The following is a 15,618-nucleotide window of genomic DNA, read 5'->3' on the forward strand; positions in this document are numbered from 1 at the left end:
GGAATTATTACATTATCAGGACCTGCAAAATGAAGGCTAACCTGATCATGTAATAACCTCCTGTTAATGCAATACTTTATTAGATTATCGGGAAATGCACTTTATTACATTATCAGGAAGTTATTACATTATCAGGTTTTGTTGCATTTTCAGTGGCCTCAAGTGCATTTTTTTATTACATTATCAGGGTTATTACATTATCGGGGATTTATTACATTATCAGGTTCTACAAGGACTTTGAGTTTTGAAAAAGTTGATGCAGTCATACCATAGAGATGATACACTTAACCATACTCAGACAGCCAACAACCTGGGCACAAGTAAGAGGGAGAGACACGGGCTGTGTCTCAAATCAAGGCAGCTGCCTCACAGAGGATCAGCAGCCAACAGGTGACATTTCCTATCGGCCTACAATCAGCCAGTATGAGTGCACCTGTGTACCGGTTGGCCTGTGATTAGGTGCACCTGTGCTGGGGACTATTTGACTGGGTGCTTTGCAGACATTCCGGGTCGAACCTTGGAAAAGCTTCACGTTGGTCTGCAGAAGCCCGTGTCTCTTGAACCCTCGTCTGCCTCCTCTGTGTGAGAGTGTTTCCTTGCCTCCTGTGTGTGAGAGAGTGTTTCCGTTATTTGGTATTTTATGTTTACTCTGGTTGTATTTTTGCCTGCCCTGTTTGGCAGTGGTTTCTTGGTGTGCATTTTGCTGAATTACAGTAAAGCGATTTTGTACTTAACCAACTGCTTCTGCCTCTTCTCTGCAATTGGGTCCAAATACACTGCGTTACAGCAAGTCTCAACTAGACGTGGACCCGGCTGAGTTAGAGCAGTTGCGCATCGCCGTTACAGCCCAAGATGCAGCTCTGGGCGAAGAGCACACCAAGCTGCAGTTGCTGAAGGCGAGCGTCCGCTCCGTCTCCAGGTCTGTTGGAGAGACCTGGCCCATGCTTCAGCAGCTGACAGCGGATCGCTCCCAGCTGCAGTAGGTCCAGGCTCAACAGTAGCAGATGATGGCCGCCATCACCAGCCTCACCACCGCTCTCCAGCAGCTACAGCCTACCCAGACAACACCACCTGTGTCAGCAACGCCCACACGTTGGCGTACCGGAGACAACGTACGCCGAGCCCGTTGTCTTGGGTGAATGGCCTCCAGTGAGGGGTTGTTCGGTTGGATAACCAGCAGCCTGCCTCCCGGTCTGCAGGCCCTGAACTTGCTAGCTGCCATCCTGCCTACCGCCCGATCGAGGGGTGGTGCCGAGCCGGCTCCAGCCCAGGACCCATTCTGGGGAACCCACCTGGCCGAGAGATGTCCCCGGAGTCTCCGCCAGTCCCATGTTCCTTGGCAGCTGGCCGACGTCCTGTCCGACTACCAATGGCTGGCCACACCGGCCGACTCCCATCTACAGGTTTCTGTTCTGTCGGCCACTCCTGCCGACCAGTTGGGCTTAGCAGCCCAGTGTCCCGAGCCTCCGTTGCCCAGCGTCCCCGGGGCGCCTCCAAGTTCAGCTTGCCCCGCGGCTGCCACGCCGCCTCCGTGGTTCGTCTGCCCCGCGGCTGCCACGCCACCTCCGTGGTCCGTCTGCCCCGCGGCTGCCACGCCGCGTCCGAGGTCCGTTTACCCCGCGGCTGCCACGCCGTCTCCGAGGTGCGTTTCCTCCGCGGCTGCCACGCCGTCTCCGAGGTCCGTCTTCCCCGCGGCTGCCACGCCGTCTCCGAGGTCCGTCTTCCCCGCGGCTGCCACGCCGCCTCCGAGGTCTGTCTCCCCCGCGGCTGCCACGCCGCCTCCGAGGTCCGTCTCCCCCTCGGCTGCCACGCCGCCTCCGAGGTCCGTCTCCCTCGCGGCTGCCACGCCGCCTCCGAGGTCAGTCTCCCCCGCGGCTGCCACGCCGCCTCCGAGGTCCGTCTCCCCCGCGGCTGCCACACCGCCTCCGAGGTCCGTCTCCCCCACGGCTGCCACGCCGCCTCCGAGGTCCTTATCCCCCGCGGCTGCCACGCCGCCTCCGAGGTCCTTCTCCCCCGCGGCTGCCACGCCGCCTCCGAGGTCCGTCTTCCACGACGCCTCCGAGGTCCGTCTCCCCCGCGGCTGCCACGCCGCCTCCGAGTACAGTTTGCCCCGCAGCCTTCCCGCCGTGTCCGAGGTCAGCCTGCCCCATGGCTGCCATGCCACCTCCGAGGTCCGTTTCCCCCGCGGCTGCCACGCCGCCTCCGAGGTCCGTCTCCCCCGCGGCTGCCACGCCGCCTCTGAGTACAGTTTGCCCCGCGGCCTTCCCGCTACGTCTGAAGTCTGTTTGCCCTACGGCCATCCCGCCGCTTCTGAAGTCTGGTCGCCCAGCGGCCCTCCAGCCACGGCAGTACTATCAGCGTCGTCCCATCTGCCAGTCCGCAGGAGATGCTCTGCCTCCTGTGTCCTGGTCACCCTCCCGATCGGTCCCAGCTCTCGGGCCGCCCGCCTGAGATCCCTGTTCCCATTCGCCCTCCCCCTGGGCCCTTCGTCCTCCCCCTGGGCCCCTCTGTCCGTCCTGCTGGGTCCTTTCATTTTGGGACATCTGGAATCTGTCCCTGGAAGGGGGGTACTGACACGACCACTGGCCAGAGGATCAGCAACCAAAAGGGGGCCTTTTCCTATTGGCTTGCAATTAGCCAGTATGAGTGCACCTGCATACTGGTTGGCCTGTGATTAGGTGCACCTGTGCTGGGGACTATTTGACTGGGTGTTTTGCTGACATTCTGGGTCAAGTCTTGGAAAAGCTTCACCTTAGTGTGCGGAAGCCTGTGTCTCCTGAACCCTCGTCTGCCTCCTCTGTGTGAGAGAGTGTTTCCTTTGTTTGGTATTTTATGTTTACTCTGGTTGCATTTTTGCCTGCCTTGTTTGGCAGTTGTTTTTTGGTGTGCGTTTTGCTGAAGTCCAGTCAAGCGATTTTTGTACTTAACCAACTGCTTCTGCCTCTTCTCTGCAATTGGGTCCAAACACACTGCACTACAAATACCATTTTTACACCTTTCTAAAGGCCTTTGCACACCCAGTCCAAATGTATGATAAAACAATACAACCTCAATTTAGTCCACTGAGCTTCTTGACAGATGCAAAAAAATGAAACTGTTCTGAAAATAGTCATGGTGGACACGTTTTTTGTATATGCAATAGAGTATAAGGGTTATTGCAACCGGGTCACTTTACAGGTGCTCACCCCTGTGCCATCTGTGAGCCAGTGACATTGCCCCCCCCCCCCCCAAGGCACCTTCCTCCAAACTGGGGCTGAGATGAATGGCTTTTGCAGGTTTTCAAATGGGTAACCCCCTTCCTCGGCATTTTGTCAATTTAAGCCCAATATATCTTGGGGGTGGGGCTTGACGGTAGAACCAGTGACCTGGTACTACCCCCATTGTTGACCACTCTATGATGTTGTTAGCCTTTCACCGGGTTCGTTCTGCCACCACCCATTCTGCTTTATCCAGCATCCACTGGGATGCTGCTTTTGCCTGCTTGGTGATGCTGGCTACGAGCCACTGCCTAGTTATGCCTTTAATCCCAAGCAGTCCAACAGCTCTCCAGAGTGACTACCCTGCGAAGACCCTGCGGCTGACTTCCACTGGCAGGCTCCAGGCCTTCCATTCATTCTGTTGGCTCTTGTAGATGAGGGTCTGATATTTCTATAGCTTGCGCTCATGTGCCTCCGCCATCCTCTCTTTCCAGAGCTCTCTAAGCTCGATAAGAACCACCTGCTTGGTACCTTTAGACCAGAGGAAAATATTGGATCTGAGGCTAGTGTGGAATATCTCCTCTGGGAATTTGAGCTGCTTCTTAAAATCCACCTGCATCTCCCATTCGCTTGCCATTGTCAGGACCCCTTTGCTGCGCTTATTTGTTGCTGCTGATGTACTCTCCCCTGTACTGAGCAAGGGGATGGGACAAGGGCCATTAGAAAGTTGTTTTGGCTTCTTTCTTGCCTGCTCCACATCAGCAGTCAACTGTGTTAAAATTTGGTCATGTCGCCACTGAAATTTCCCATCCGCCAGACTTGACCAACATGAGGAAAGGACATGCTCAAGGTTGGCTGACCGTGCAGCTTGGGGCTCTTTGCCAACCCCAATCTGTGGAGGCTTGATGGGGAAGGCAGGACAATATGCACAGAACACAACATAAACTTGATATAGAGTGTCCTTCCATGCTCCAGATGTCCTGCCAGGTCAGTGCCCCCCCCCCCTCATGCTCTCCCACCTCATCCAGCTGCCCTGCTTGTTCATGGCTACAGCCTTGACCTGTCTGATTTCCTCATCTGCCTCGTGGACCTCCCCCTGCACCATGCCATGCCACTCCTTCAGGTTATTCTTGTTCCAGCTTGCCCTGGTGGAGCAGCCCAGACCCAGTCTGCCCTGGGTTACTGACCTGACAATGTTGTCATGGTGCAGGTGATCCTCTGCCTCCCTGAGTGCTCTGCTGGCTGACCACTTGCAGCCTGTTCTTACCTCATTGCCATGTGACATGTCTCCTTCCGTTCTCCTGAATGATTTTAATACCTACATTGATGGCACTGACTGTAATTCTGCCATAGAATTGCTGGAACTGCTACAATGCTTAAATTTCATACAACATATATAAAGAAAGTTGAATCAATTCATCTGGCTACAACTATTATTGACAGAAACATTTCATCACTCATCTAAGTGACCTCTTCAGTCACTGCAGACTTCTTCAGTCAGACTGAAGAGGTCACTTAGATGAGTGATGAAACGTTTCTGTCAATAAACATATCCAGATCTGATTCAACGTTCTTTGATTTTCTTACCTGGGTTAATCTGGGTGCTGCACAGCAGCTCCCAGCTGCTCCTAGCTGCATGGCTGCCCACTGTTTCCAGTTTGTGTGTTGGGATGGGTTAAATGCAGAGAATGAATTTCCATGGGATTAATAAAGAATATCTTATCTTATATTGACATCCCTATCCCCATCACAAAATTCAAATGCAAAATATCCTTCAGAAATTTCAAAATTTTCTCCCCCCTCAGCTCTTTCTGTCTCTCTTACCAGTAAAATGTGCCTCCCCTCCTCCACTGTCTGATAATCCCTCCAATTTTGTCAATTGTTATAATGACACACTCTCCAGCAAGCCCCAATCAAAACTAAAGTAGTCTCATTTACACACTCAGCTCCCTGGTATACTCCTGAACTTCATCAAAGGAAATTTTGTAAGCGTCAGCTCAAGACTCTGCAAGAAAACTGGTTTAACAGTGCATCTCCAAGCCTACACAGACTACCTTCAACAACACGAATATGCTCTCATCACAGCCAAGGTCCAGCTGTTACTCGCATCTCATACACTCTGGCTCCACCAACACCAAGGCTCTCTTTTCCACAATAAACACACTTCTCAACCCAGTGACAATGCCTCCAATTCCTTCACAGTTAACAAGTGCAACTCTTTCCTTTAATTTTTCTTAACTAAAATTGACACCATCTACAGAAATCTGATCACTGATCCCCCCACCAACACCCAGTCAAATTTTTCCCATGTCCCAAATGTAGCTGTCCAACCTTACGGTAGGAATGATACACTGCACTTAAGGTCTGTCTCCCAGCTATCTGCTCACTCATCAAAGAAATCATTAATTCCTCCTTCAGCCCTGGTTCGATCCCCAATATACTAAAACTGGCTGCTGTCACACCCATCCTCAAAAAACCAGGACTGAACCTGTATTTAATTAGAAATTTCCAACCCATCTCCTATCTCCCCTTTCTGTCAAAAATACTGGCCTCCCAACTCAAATCTCACCTCATCTCCAACGACCTGTTCATACCATTTCAATCTAGTTTCCGCTCACAGCAAAGCACGGAAACAGCCTCCCTTAAAGTTACTAATGACTTCCTTCTCTGCTCAGTTTCTGGCTATCTCAGCATTCTCGAGGACCCTCAACCTCACTGCAGCTTTTGACACTATCAAACACACCATTCTTCTATCCCGCCTTAAATCCTCCCTCAACATCACTGGTAGTGCCCTCATTTGGCTAAAGTCATAGCTCACAAACAGACAACAGTTTATTAACATCAACAACTGCATCTCTTTCACCGCTCCTCTGTCCCAAGGTGTCCACTAGGGTTCAGTGATTGGTCCTCTCCTTTTCATCCTTTACATGCTCCCGCTTTGTAACATCATACATCATCTGGTCTTCACTTCTACTGCCACACTGATGACGTCCAACTCTACATGTCCACTAAATTCATCACCACTGCAACTCACTCCACTCTGAACAACTGCCTCACTGAAATTAAATCATGACTGCAAGCCAACTTGCTCAAACTAAATTGTGATAAATCTAACATGATCGAGTCCCAAATCACTTACCAAAACCATTCACAACTTCTGCATCACCACCGATAACTCCACTCTGTCTTCCTTCCCACACATCCACAACCTCAGAATCATTTTCGACAGCAACCTCTCCTTTGAACACCACGCCAATCAAATCACCAGAACTGTCTTTTTCCATCATTACTCTCCTTCTCTGCTGTTGAAACTTTGATCCATGCCTTCATCACTTTCAGAATTGACCTCTGTAACAGCTTTCTTTATGAATTATCATCAAAAGTCGTAAACAAACTTCAGTACATCCAGAAATCTGCTGTTCACCAGCTCACCCACTCCCGCTCCTGTGACCACATCACCCCTGTCTTCTTCACCCTCCACTGACTCCCTGCTCCATTAGTGGATCCAATTCAAAGTCCTTCTCCTCACTCACAAAGCCCTCCATGACCAGGCCCCCTCCTACCTCACCAACATGCTCCACTACCATACTCCTTCCTGCAGCCATCGCTCATCTGATGCAAACCTCCTGTCTCCACCACACAGGACCATGCACTGGACTTGGGGCAACAGTTTTTTCCATAGCTGCCCCCTCCCTCTGGAACTCTCCCCAAACACATCAGAGACTGCACCGATGTGTCAAAGTTCAAATCAATAATCAAAACTCATCTTTTCAGAATTGTTTTTAGTGTGTGATTAAAGTTGTGTTTTATGTTTTTGGTGTGTAGCTTTTATATTTTTTTAAGTTTGTAAAGCATTTTTGAGTATTCTGAAAAGTGCTCTGTAAATAAAATGTATTATTATTATTATTGCTATTATTATGAAGTAGAAAATAGTTAAGATGCAAAATTTGTGAGCTTTGTATTTGAGTTTGTTTTGATTGGGACAATTGTAGCTTTGATTTTTGATTCTTAATGTGATTTGATTTTATAAAATTCTTTTTGTGATTTCTGGCTAGTTTTCTTTAATAATGGACTATTCTGGGCTACTGGACAGTTAAATGTTATATCCAATGATATTCTCTATCAGAAAGTCAGGTCGGTCGGTCGGCATCATCAGCTATGATGTTGGCTGCCAAAAAACATGCTCAACAACTGTCCGCCATTTCTCTCTCTCCTTACATGCTCTGAAGGCTTCCGTTTTACCCATTTTGTCCAGTTTGAGATGTAAAAAGTAATCAGAAAGTAAGCTGTTTAATAGGAGTAGTGTGTCTTCAAAGTTTTTGTTTTTATGTGTTTCCCTTCTTTTGAAAGGAGATGCTAATTATTGCACTAGACATCCAGCACTTTAGCTAAGCTAGGCTAAACTAACCATTCAACATAGTATCATCAGACGTCACAGCCAGGCCAAAAAATGTTCCACAAGTATGTCTGACTCTGTAAGTAGGACACAGATCGAAAACCACCAAAACCAAAGTATCCCTTTAATTGTGTAAATGCACCCCTATCTTTTGTTAGAGGTGAACATAGTAATATGTGTCAATAAAACGGGATACCCAGATCAGACTGATAATATTTTTTTAATAGATTGCCCTAAAGATTCTGGAGAGATGCAAAAGGCTCAAGAGATTTCTGGCAGAAATCACCCTGGCCCTGGGAGTCACATTTTCAGAGTGGGGGTGAAGGCTACCTCATCTCATCTCATCATCAGCAACTTCTCTGGGGTCGGGTCACAGTGGCAGCAAGCTAAGTAGGACACACCAGATGTCCCTGTCTCCAGCAATGCCCTCCAGCTCCTCCTGGGGGATCCCAAGACGTTCCCAGACCAGATTGGACATGTTGTCCCTCCAGCGAGTTCTGGGTCTACCTCGGGGTCTCCTCCCAGTTGGACATGCCCAGAAACCTCCAAAGGAAGGCGCCCAGGAGGTATTCTAATCAGATGCCTGAACCACCTCAACTGGCTCCTTTCGATGCGAAGGAGCAGCAGCTCTACTCCGAGCTCCCTCCAGATGTCCAAGCTCCTCACCCTATCTCTAAGGCTGAGCCCAGACACCCTATGGAGGTAACGCATTTCAGCTACTTGTATCCGCAATCTCACCCATTTGGTCACTACCCAAAGCTCATTACCATAGGTGAGGGAGATTGACTGGTAAATTGAGAGCTTTGCTTTCTGGCTCAGCTCCCTCTTCATTACAACAGTCCGGTACAACGTCCGCATTACTGCTGATGCTTAACCAATCTGCCTTTTAATCTCCCACTCAATCCTACCCCTACTCATAGACAAGACCCCGAGATACTTGAACTCCTTCACTTGAGGCAACAACTCATCCCCCAACCCGGAGGGAGCAATCCACCATTTTCCAGTAGAGAACCCATGGCCTCAGACTTGGAGGTGCTGACTCTCATCCTGACCATTTCACACTCAGCTGCAAACCGCCCCAGTGCGTGCTGGAGGTCATGTTCTGATGAAGCCGACAAAACCACATCATCTGCGAAGAGCAGAGATGCAATTCTGAGGTTCCAAATCGGACACACTCCTCACCTTGGCTGCACATTGAGAGCCTGTCCATGAATATAACAAACAGAATCAGAGACAAGGGACAACCTTGGCGGAGTCTAACACCTACCGAAAATGTGTTTGACTTTGTGCTGAGAATGCGGACACAGCTCTCACTTAAGTTATACAAGGACTGGATGACTTGTAGCAATTGCCCCGGTACCCCAAACTCCCGCAGTACCTCCCCACAGAGTGCCCCGGGGTACACGGTCGTAAGCCTTCTCCAAGTCCACAAAAAAACACAAGTAGACTGGCTGGACAGACCCTCCCTCAGCACTTCCGCAAAGGTAAAGAGTTGGTCCGTTGTTCCACAGTCAGGACGGAATCCGCATTGTTCCTCCTGGATCCGAGGTTCAACAATCGTCGGAGCCTCCTTTCCAGCACCCTAGAGTAGACTTTCCCAGGGAGGCTGAGCAATGTGATGCCCCGATAATTGGATCACACCCTCAGGTCCCCTCTATTTTCTTATTTCTACTTATTCATATTTGGTACTGAACTCTGCTCAACTCATGGATGGTACATTTATATGCTTCTTTTCTTTCTCATATTTCCTTTTTTTTTAATTTTCTTTTTTCCCTTGCATAACATTTTTGAAGGATCTTGAACCCCATCCCCACCCCATTCCTGGGATGACTGAAGAGAGTATTGGCCTTGTGGACAGCTTTACCTTGAAATTTTTTGCTAGGCCAGATCTGAATATGGAACCAGCAAATTATCTGGTTAGGTCTGCAAACCTAGCCAGATGACTAACATTCTATGGAGTGCAACATAACTTATTCTTTAAATAACAAATGATTTGCATATTACAATTTGTCAATGAGATTATAAGGCTCAACTTGACCCAAACCTTAGCAATTCAGTGATATCAGCCTGTCCTTAACAAATTGAGTCTTTTTAGGAAAAATAAGTGAATTAGAGAGCATAGGTTGAAAACATCCAGTGAAGGACAATAGAGTTGAACAGACTCTGTCAGTGTCGTCATGGTTTTTCTATGTAGACAGTCACACTCAATGCTCTCTATCTATTTCCCTCTCCAGATAAGGACATCATCTACATCTGTCCATTCAGTGGAGCTCTCAAAGGAAAAGTGTTCATCACCAACTACAGGCTCTACTTTAAGAGCTCAGATGAAGTAAGTCCCCACCAACACACACAAAAACCCCATTTAACATTAAAAAATTGGCCGCAAACAGTTGTGTTTGTACTTTTTTGTTTACTTATATTTATATTTATGTTTAATCATTTGGCAAACGCGTTTATCCAAAGTACTTACAAGGGAGTCACTGATTAGCAGAAGGAAACGGGTGTAGGCAAATGGTATAATAGAGTGATACACAGTAATTGTGTGGTATATTGTGTGTAATACCAAGTGTGTGTATGAAATTGAGTCATTAAGTCTACGTGGGCTGTAGATAAGGAGGCAGTAGCACAAGAATAAAAATCAGGTGCGGACAGTCACTGCGTTTACATGCACAGTTAAGTGGAGCTACAGTTATAGCTCGATCATGCCATGTAATTGGACTACCGTAATTGGACTACCGTTGTCCTAGTATACAAGAACCAGGGGAGAATCAATTTATTGAAGTATGTATGTCCGACCCCGATATGGTAGGTGGCGCTATGCCCCCTTTCAGCTGGTTGCTATTGGACCTTCTTCCGGTTGACCTGTTGCGTCACCTACCAAGCAAGTGACAAACAAGTTAGCAAGCAGCAAGCAGGTTCCATGTGGAGCGGTGAAAACATAGACAACTTCACAGCGCTGTACATTTCATACGTACTCTGCGCTTTACTTTTGATACAAATGAGATGCGCGCTATCCCTGGTGCTGATGTTGATGTGCGAAAGCAGAAGACAACGCTGTATGCTCCTGGAGTGTTCCAACCACGCTCTAGCACTCCCCATGTTGATACTACACTGTTCGACTTCTGGGTGAAAGACCGCCATGGGAACTATGGATCATGCGCACAACGCCTAGGCCAGTTTGGGGCGGACTGAAACCTATACATGCCTGAGTAAATCGATCTCCAACCACATTATCTAGGATTTCAGTCGGACTGACACGTTTACATGTTTTTTAAAAGTCCAGTTTTAGTCGCACTAACACAATAAATCCACTTTTCTAACATCATGTAAACATACTGACTGATAAAGCACTGAAACACGCAAGTGCAAGAAGAAAAGGGATTTTAGAGCAGACAACAGAAAATGGTATATAATGTGTACACACACACACACACACACACACACACACACACACACACGTACTTATGGATGGATGGATTACATCTATCTGTCTAACTAGCTATCTATCTGTCTATCTCTCTATCTATCTATCTGTCTGTCTGTCTGTCCGTCCGTCCGTCCATCTACATACAGTGGCAGCTAGCATGAGGTCACAGGTAAATATACCTGCAACCAGATATCATTTAAAAGTTCAGGTAGGCCTAAAAAAAGGAAAGTTTTTAAGCTTTACTTGGAAGGAAGCAAGTGAGTTGGTAGTTCTGATGGAGACTGGGAGGTCATTCCACCATTTTGGGGCTAGGTGAGAGAAAAGTCGGGATCTAGAGCTTGTCATTGTGGTAGATGGGACAGACAGTAGCCTACTAGAAACAGAGCGAAGTGATGGAGGAGGAGTATAAATGCTGATACAGAGTTTCAGGTAGCTAGATGCCATTCCATGAACTGCCCGGAATGCCAACAAGGTTTAGAACTTAATGCAGGTAGCAACTGGAAGCCAGTGTAAGCATACAGAGGAGTGATGTATTCACATTCAGGGGGGCTGGAGAGTGTGTCTCTTGTGTGTTATTCTGGATTCTTTGGGGTGGTTGGATTGCACAGAGAGTAGGACCAGCCAGAAGTGCATCGCAGACAGGAGAGAGGAGTTAAAGATGTGAGTCAGATAGGACAGGATAGAAAGAGTGATGGATCAGATGAGGGAATGGGGCCAAGAGCACATGTAGTAGGATATTGAGAGAGGAAATGTTTGAAAACTTCAAATTCAGAGTGGGAGGCAGCAGTAGATAGTGGAGATCTCTGGGCCAATGAATAGTGGCAAGACTAAGGGTGGGGTTATGAATTGACCACTGATGTCTGCCACTTTAGCCTCAAAATCGTGGGCAAAGTCATCTGGAGTGAGAGAGGAGGTTACTGTGGGGAGAGGGGGATTAAGGGGAGATGAGAAGATGGAAAACAACTTGCACATGCTGGGACTGCTGGAGACTTTGTGCTGAAGGCAGACAGTGTTGAGCAAGATTGTGTGCAAAAATAGATAGGAGTGATTGACAGTGAGACAGATCAGCGTTGTCTCATGACTTTTTTGCCATTTCCTCTCGGCTTCTCTTAGTCTGGCCCTATTCTCTTAGAGCATCTTTAAACCGTGCACAGTGCTGAAGATAGTGTTGAGCATAGAGCAGCGGTTGCACGGTCAGTATCAAGAGCAGTAAAGTCTTGTATGTGAGGAAGGTGGTAGCTGGAGGGAGAGAAATGGAAAACAGAAGAAACTACTGGTCTGATGCGGCAGCATGTGGGCCTAGTGGTCAGCACTGTTGAATCACAGCAAGAAGGCCCTGGGTTTGAACGCCAGGCCATCTCAGGTCCTTTCTGTGTGGAGTTTGCATGTTCTCCCTGTGTTTGCATGGGTTTTCGTCAGGTGCTCCAGTTTTCTCCCACCATCAAAGACAAAGTGTTAGGGTTAATACTCCTATTTGTGTCCCTGACTGAGGCAAAATGAACTGGAGTTGGTCCCCGGGTGCTGCACGGCCGCTGCCCACTGCTCTTAGCTATGGTTAAAAATGCAGAGGATGAATTTCTCCATGGCGATTAATAAAGTATATATGTTCTTCTTCTTCTTCTTCTTCTGGTGTGTGTAGGGGTGAACTGTGAGGTGTGAGGCAGCAAAGTCAAGTGTTAGGTTGAAGTCAGTTTTTTACCAGCCCTGTTAGAACATCATTATGATGTTCTTTACCGTGAAGCTCTATTGAAAGCTGATGATTGCTTATGGCATGAAACAGGCTTGTACTGTCCTTTAACAAATTACTTGAATCACTAGATTATTTTGCTGCTTGTTTGTTAAGCATTTTCCCTAGCGTTGAGTGTTTCGTTTAACGAAGTTATATAACTTTGTCAAAAGAAACACTCAACAATAGGAAAAGTGCTCAATAAATATGGAGCAAAATAATCCAGTGATTCAAGGAAATTCACTTGAATCATATATATATATGTATGTATATATATATGTATGTGTGTGTGTGTGTGTGTATATATATATATATATATACACACACATACACACACACACACACACACACACACATACATACATACATACATACACACATACATACATACATACATACATACATACATACATACACACATACACACACACACACACATACATACATATACACACATACATACAGTTAAGGTCAAAATTATTAGTCCCCAAGGAACCATGGAACATTTCCCTAAAATTCTGCCCAGTGTTTGTATCATTCATAAAACTATACATAGTAAAATATTCATCAATTTTAGGCCCCTATTCCGAACATTTTGGAATGTAAAATAAATCTTCAGGTTTGCTTCATACCGAATGTTATGAAAATTGGGGTGGTCAAAATTATTAGCCCCCATGTGATTTTTTTGTTTTGTTTCAAAACACACCTGAGCAACCAATCAGCTTTCAAACCACATCTGAGCAGTCAGTCAGCATTGAACTTTACTTAAGTGACTCCAGTGAACAGGGCTAGTGGCACTTGAACGCTTGACTGAGAGGGACTCCTCTTGAATTCTTGGTAAGAAGTGATTTCATCCTGCCAAAAAGTAAAGAATCAGTGTGGAACTCAGAAAGAAGATAGTGGATGCTCATCTTAAGGGGGAAGGCTATACTGTCATTTCCAAGCATTTCACAGTATCTAGAACAGCTGTGCGTTGCATCACTGCAAAGCACAAGGAGACAAATTGTGTTAGAAACAAACCTGGGTGTGGTCGAAAGTGCAAGATTTCAAACACTTTGGAGAGGAAAATAGTCAGATGTCGACAACAATCCCTGGATCTCTGCCAAGATGATTGTTGCTGAACTGGCCTCTTCTGGACTTGATGTTTCAAGGAAGACTGTTGTGAGGGCTCTTCATCGTGGTGGGCTTCGAGGTCATTGTCCAAGAAAAACTCCATTGCTCACACAGCAGCACATCAGAGTTTGCCTGTGAACATTTGAAACATGGACATGAGTTCTGGAGGTCTGTCCTTTGGTCTGATGAGACTAAACTTGAGCTGTTTGGGCACATGGATGTTGCTTTTGTTTGGCGAAGGAAGGGAGAGGCCTTCAACCCTAAAAACACAGTTGCCACAGTTAAGCATGGTGGTGGGGGCATAATGCTGTGGGGCTGTTTTGCTGCTTCAGGCACAGGGAACCTTGTCGGGGTGGATGGGATCATGAAGAAAGAAGATTATGTTGACATTTTGAAGGATAAAGTAAAGAAATCTGCTGCCGGTCTAGCTTTAGGTCGCTGCTGGGTCTGCCAGCAAGACAATGACTCGAAGCATACATCCAAGTTGGTCCAAAACTTTTTTAAGGACACCAAAATCAAGGTCCTGGAGTGGCCCTCTCAGAGCCCAGAGCTCAATCCTATTGAGAATCTCTGGTGGGAGCTCAAAGTTGATGTCCATGCTCTAAAACCACACAATCTGGATGAGCTGGAACAATTTGCCATGGAAGAATGGGCTAAGATCCCTCAAGAGACATGTGCCAACCCAGTTAGGAACTACCATAAGAGGTTGTTGTCAGTTGTGAGTCAGAAAGGTTACACTTTTGACTATTAATTGTCAGAGGGCTAATAATTTTGGCCTCGTCATTTTTGTTTTTTCTTGTTTCAATTCCGCACGTCAGTAAAATATCTTAATCAAGCTTAATGGAGATTTTGTCTTTGTTCTTTTGGAAGCAATTAAATTATAAACACTTTTGGTTGTGGTCATTTCCATGGAAAAGTTAAGGGTTTTGTTTGATTTCATAAAGGGGGCTAATAATTTTGACCTTAACTGTATATATATATATTACTACTACTACTACTACTTTCAGCTGCTCCCGTTAGGGGTCGCCACAGCGGATCATCCATTTCATTTCTTCCTGTCTTCTGCAGCTTCCTCTGTCACACCATGTCCTCCCTCACCACATCCATAAACCACTTCTTTGGCCTTCCTCTTCCCTGGCAGCTCCATATATATATATATATATATATATATATATATATATATATATATATATATATATATATATATATATATCATCTCATCTCATCTCATCTTCAGCCGGTTTTCCGGGGTCGGGTCGCGGTGGCGGCAAGCTAAGTAAGACATTCCAGGTGTCCCTCTCCCCAGCAAACCCTTCAGCGAGGTCTGGGGGATCCCAAGGCGTTCCCAGGCCAGACTGGACATGTAGTCCCTCCAGCGAGGTCTGGGTCTACCATGGGGTCTCCTCCCAGTTGGACGTGCCCGGAAAACCTCCAAAGGAAGGCACCCAGGAGGCATCCTTATCAGATGCCCGAACCATCTCAACTGGCTCCTTTCGATGCGAAGGAGCAGCGGCTCAACTCCATGCTCCCTCCGGATGTCCGAGCTGCTCACCTTATCTCTAAGGCTGAGCCCAGACACCCTACAGAGGAAACTCATTTCAGCTGCTTCTATCTGCGATCTCACCCTTTCGGTCACTATCCAAAGCTCATGACCACAGGTGAGTATTGGAATGCAGATTGACTTTTAAATTGAGAGCTTTGCCTTCCAGCTCAGCTCCTTCTTCACCACAACGGTCCGGTACAACATCCGTATTACTGC

The 15,618-nt window shown here is 47.0% G+C and overlaps 1 protein-coding gene across 1 annotated transcript in view; it reads left to right on the plus strand.

The window, feature by feature from the left end:
* The window catches only part of mtm1 (myotubularin 1), a 125,412-nt gene that overhangs the window by 24,816 nt on the left and 84,978 nt on the right, over positions 1-15,618 (plus strand). Inside the window, exon 4 of the mRNA XM_056300377.1 lies at positions 9,828-9,922. Within this exon, the coding sequence (XP_056156352.1) occupies positions 9,828-9,922 (95 nt within the window). The remainder of the gene's footprint in view (positions 1-9,827; positions 9,923-15,618) is intronic.

Source organism: Lampris incognitus, chromosome 20, assembly GCF_029633865.1.
Source record: "Lampris incognitus isolate fLamInc1 chromosome 20, fLamInc1.hap2, whole genome shotgun sequence".
Classification (NCBI taxonomy): Eukaryota; Metazoa; Chordata; class Actinopteri; order Lampriformes; family Lampridae; genus Lampris; species Lampris incognitus.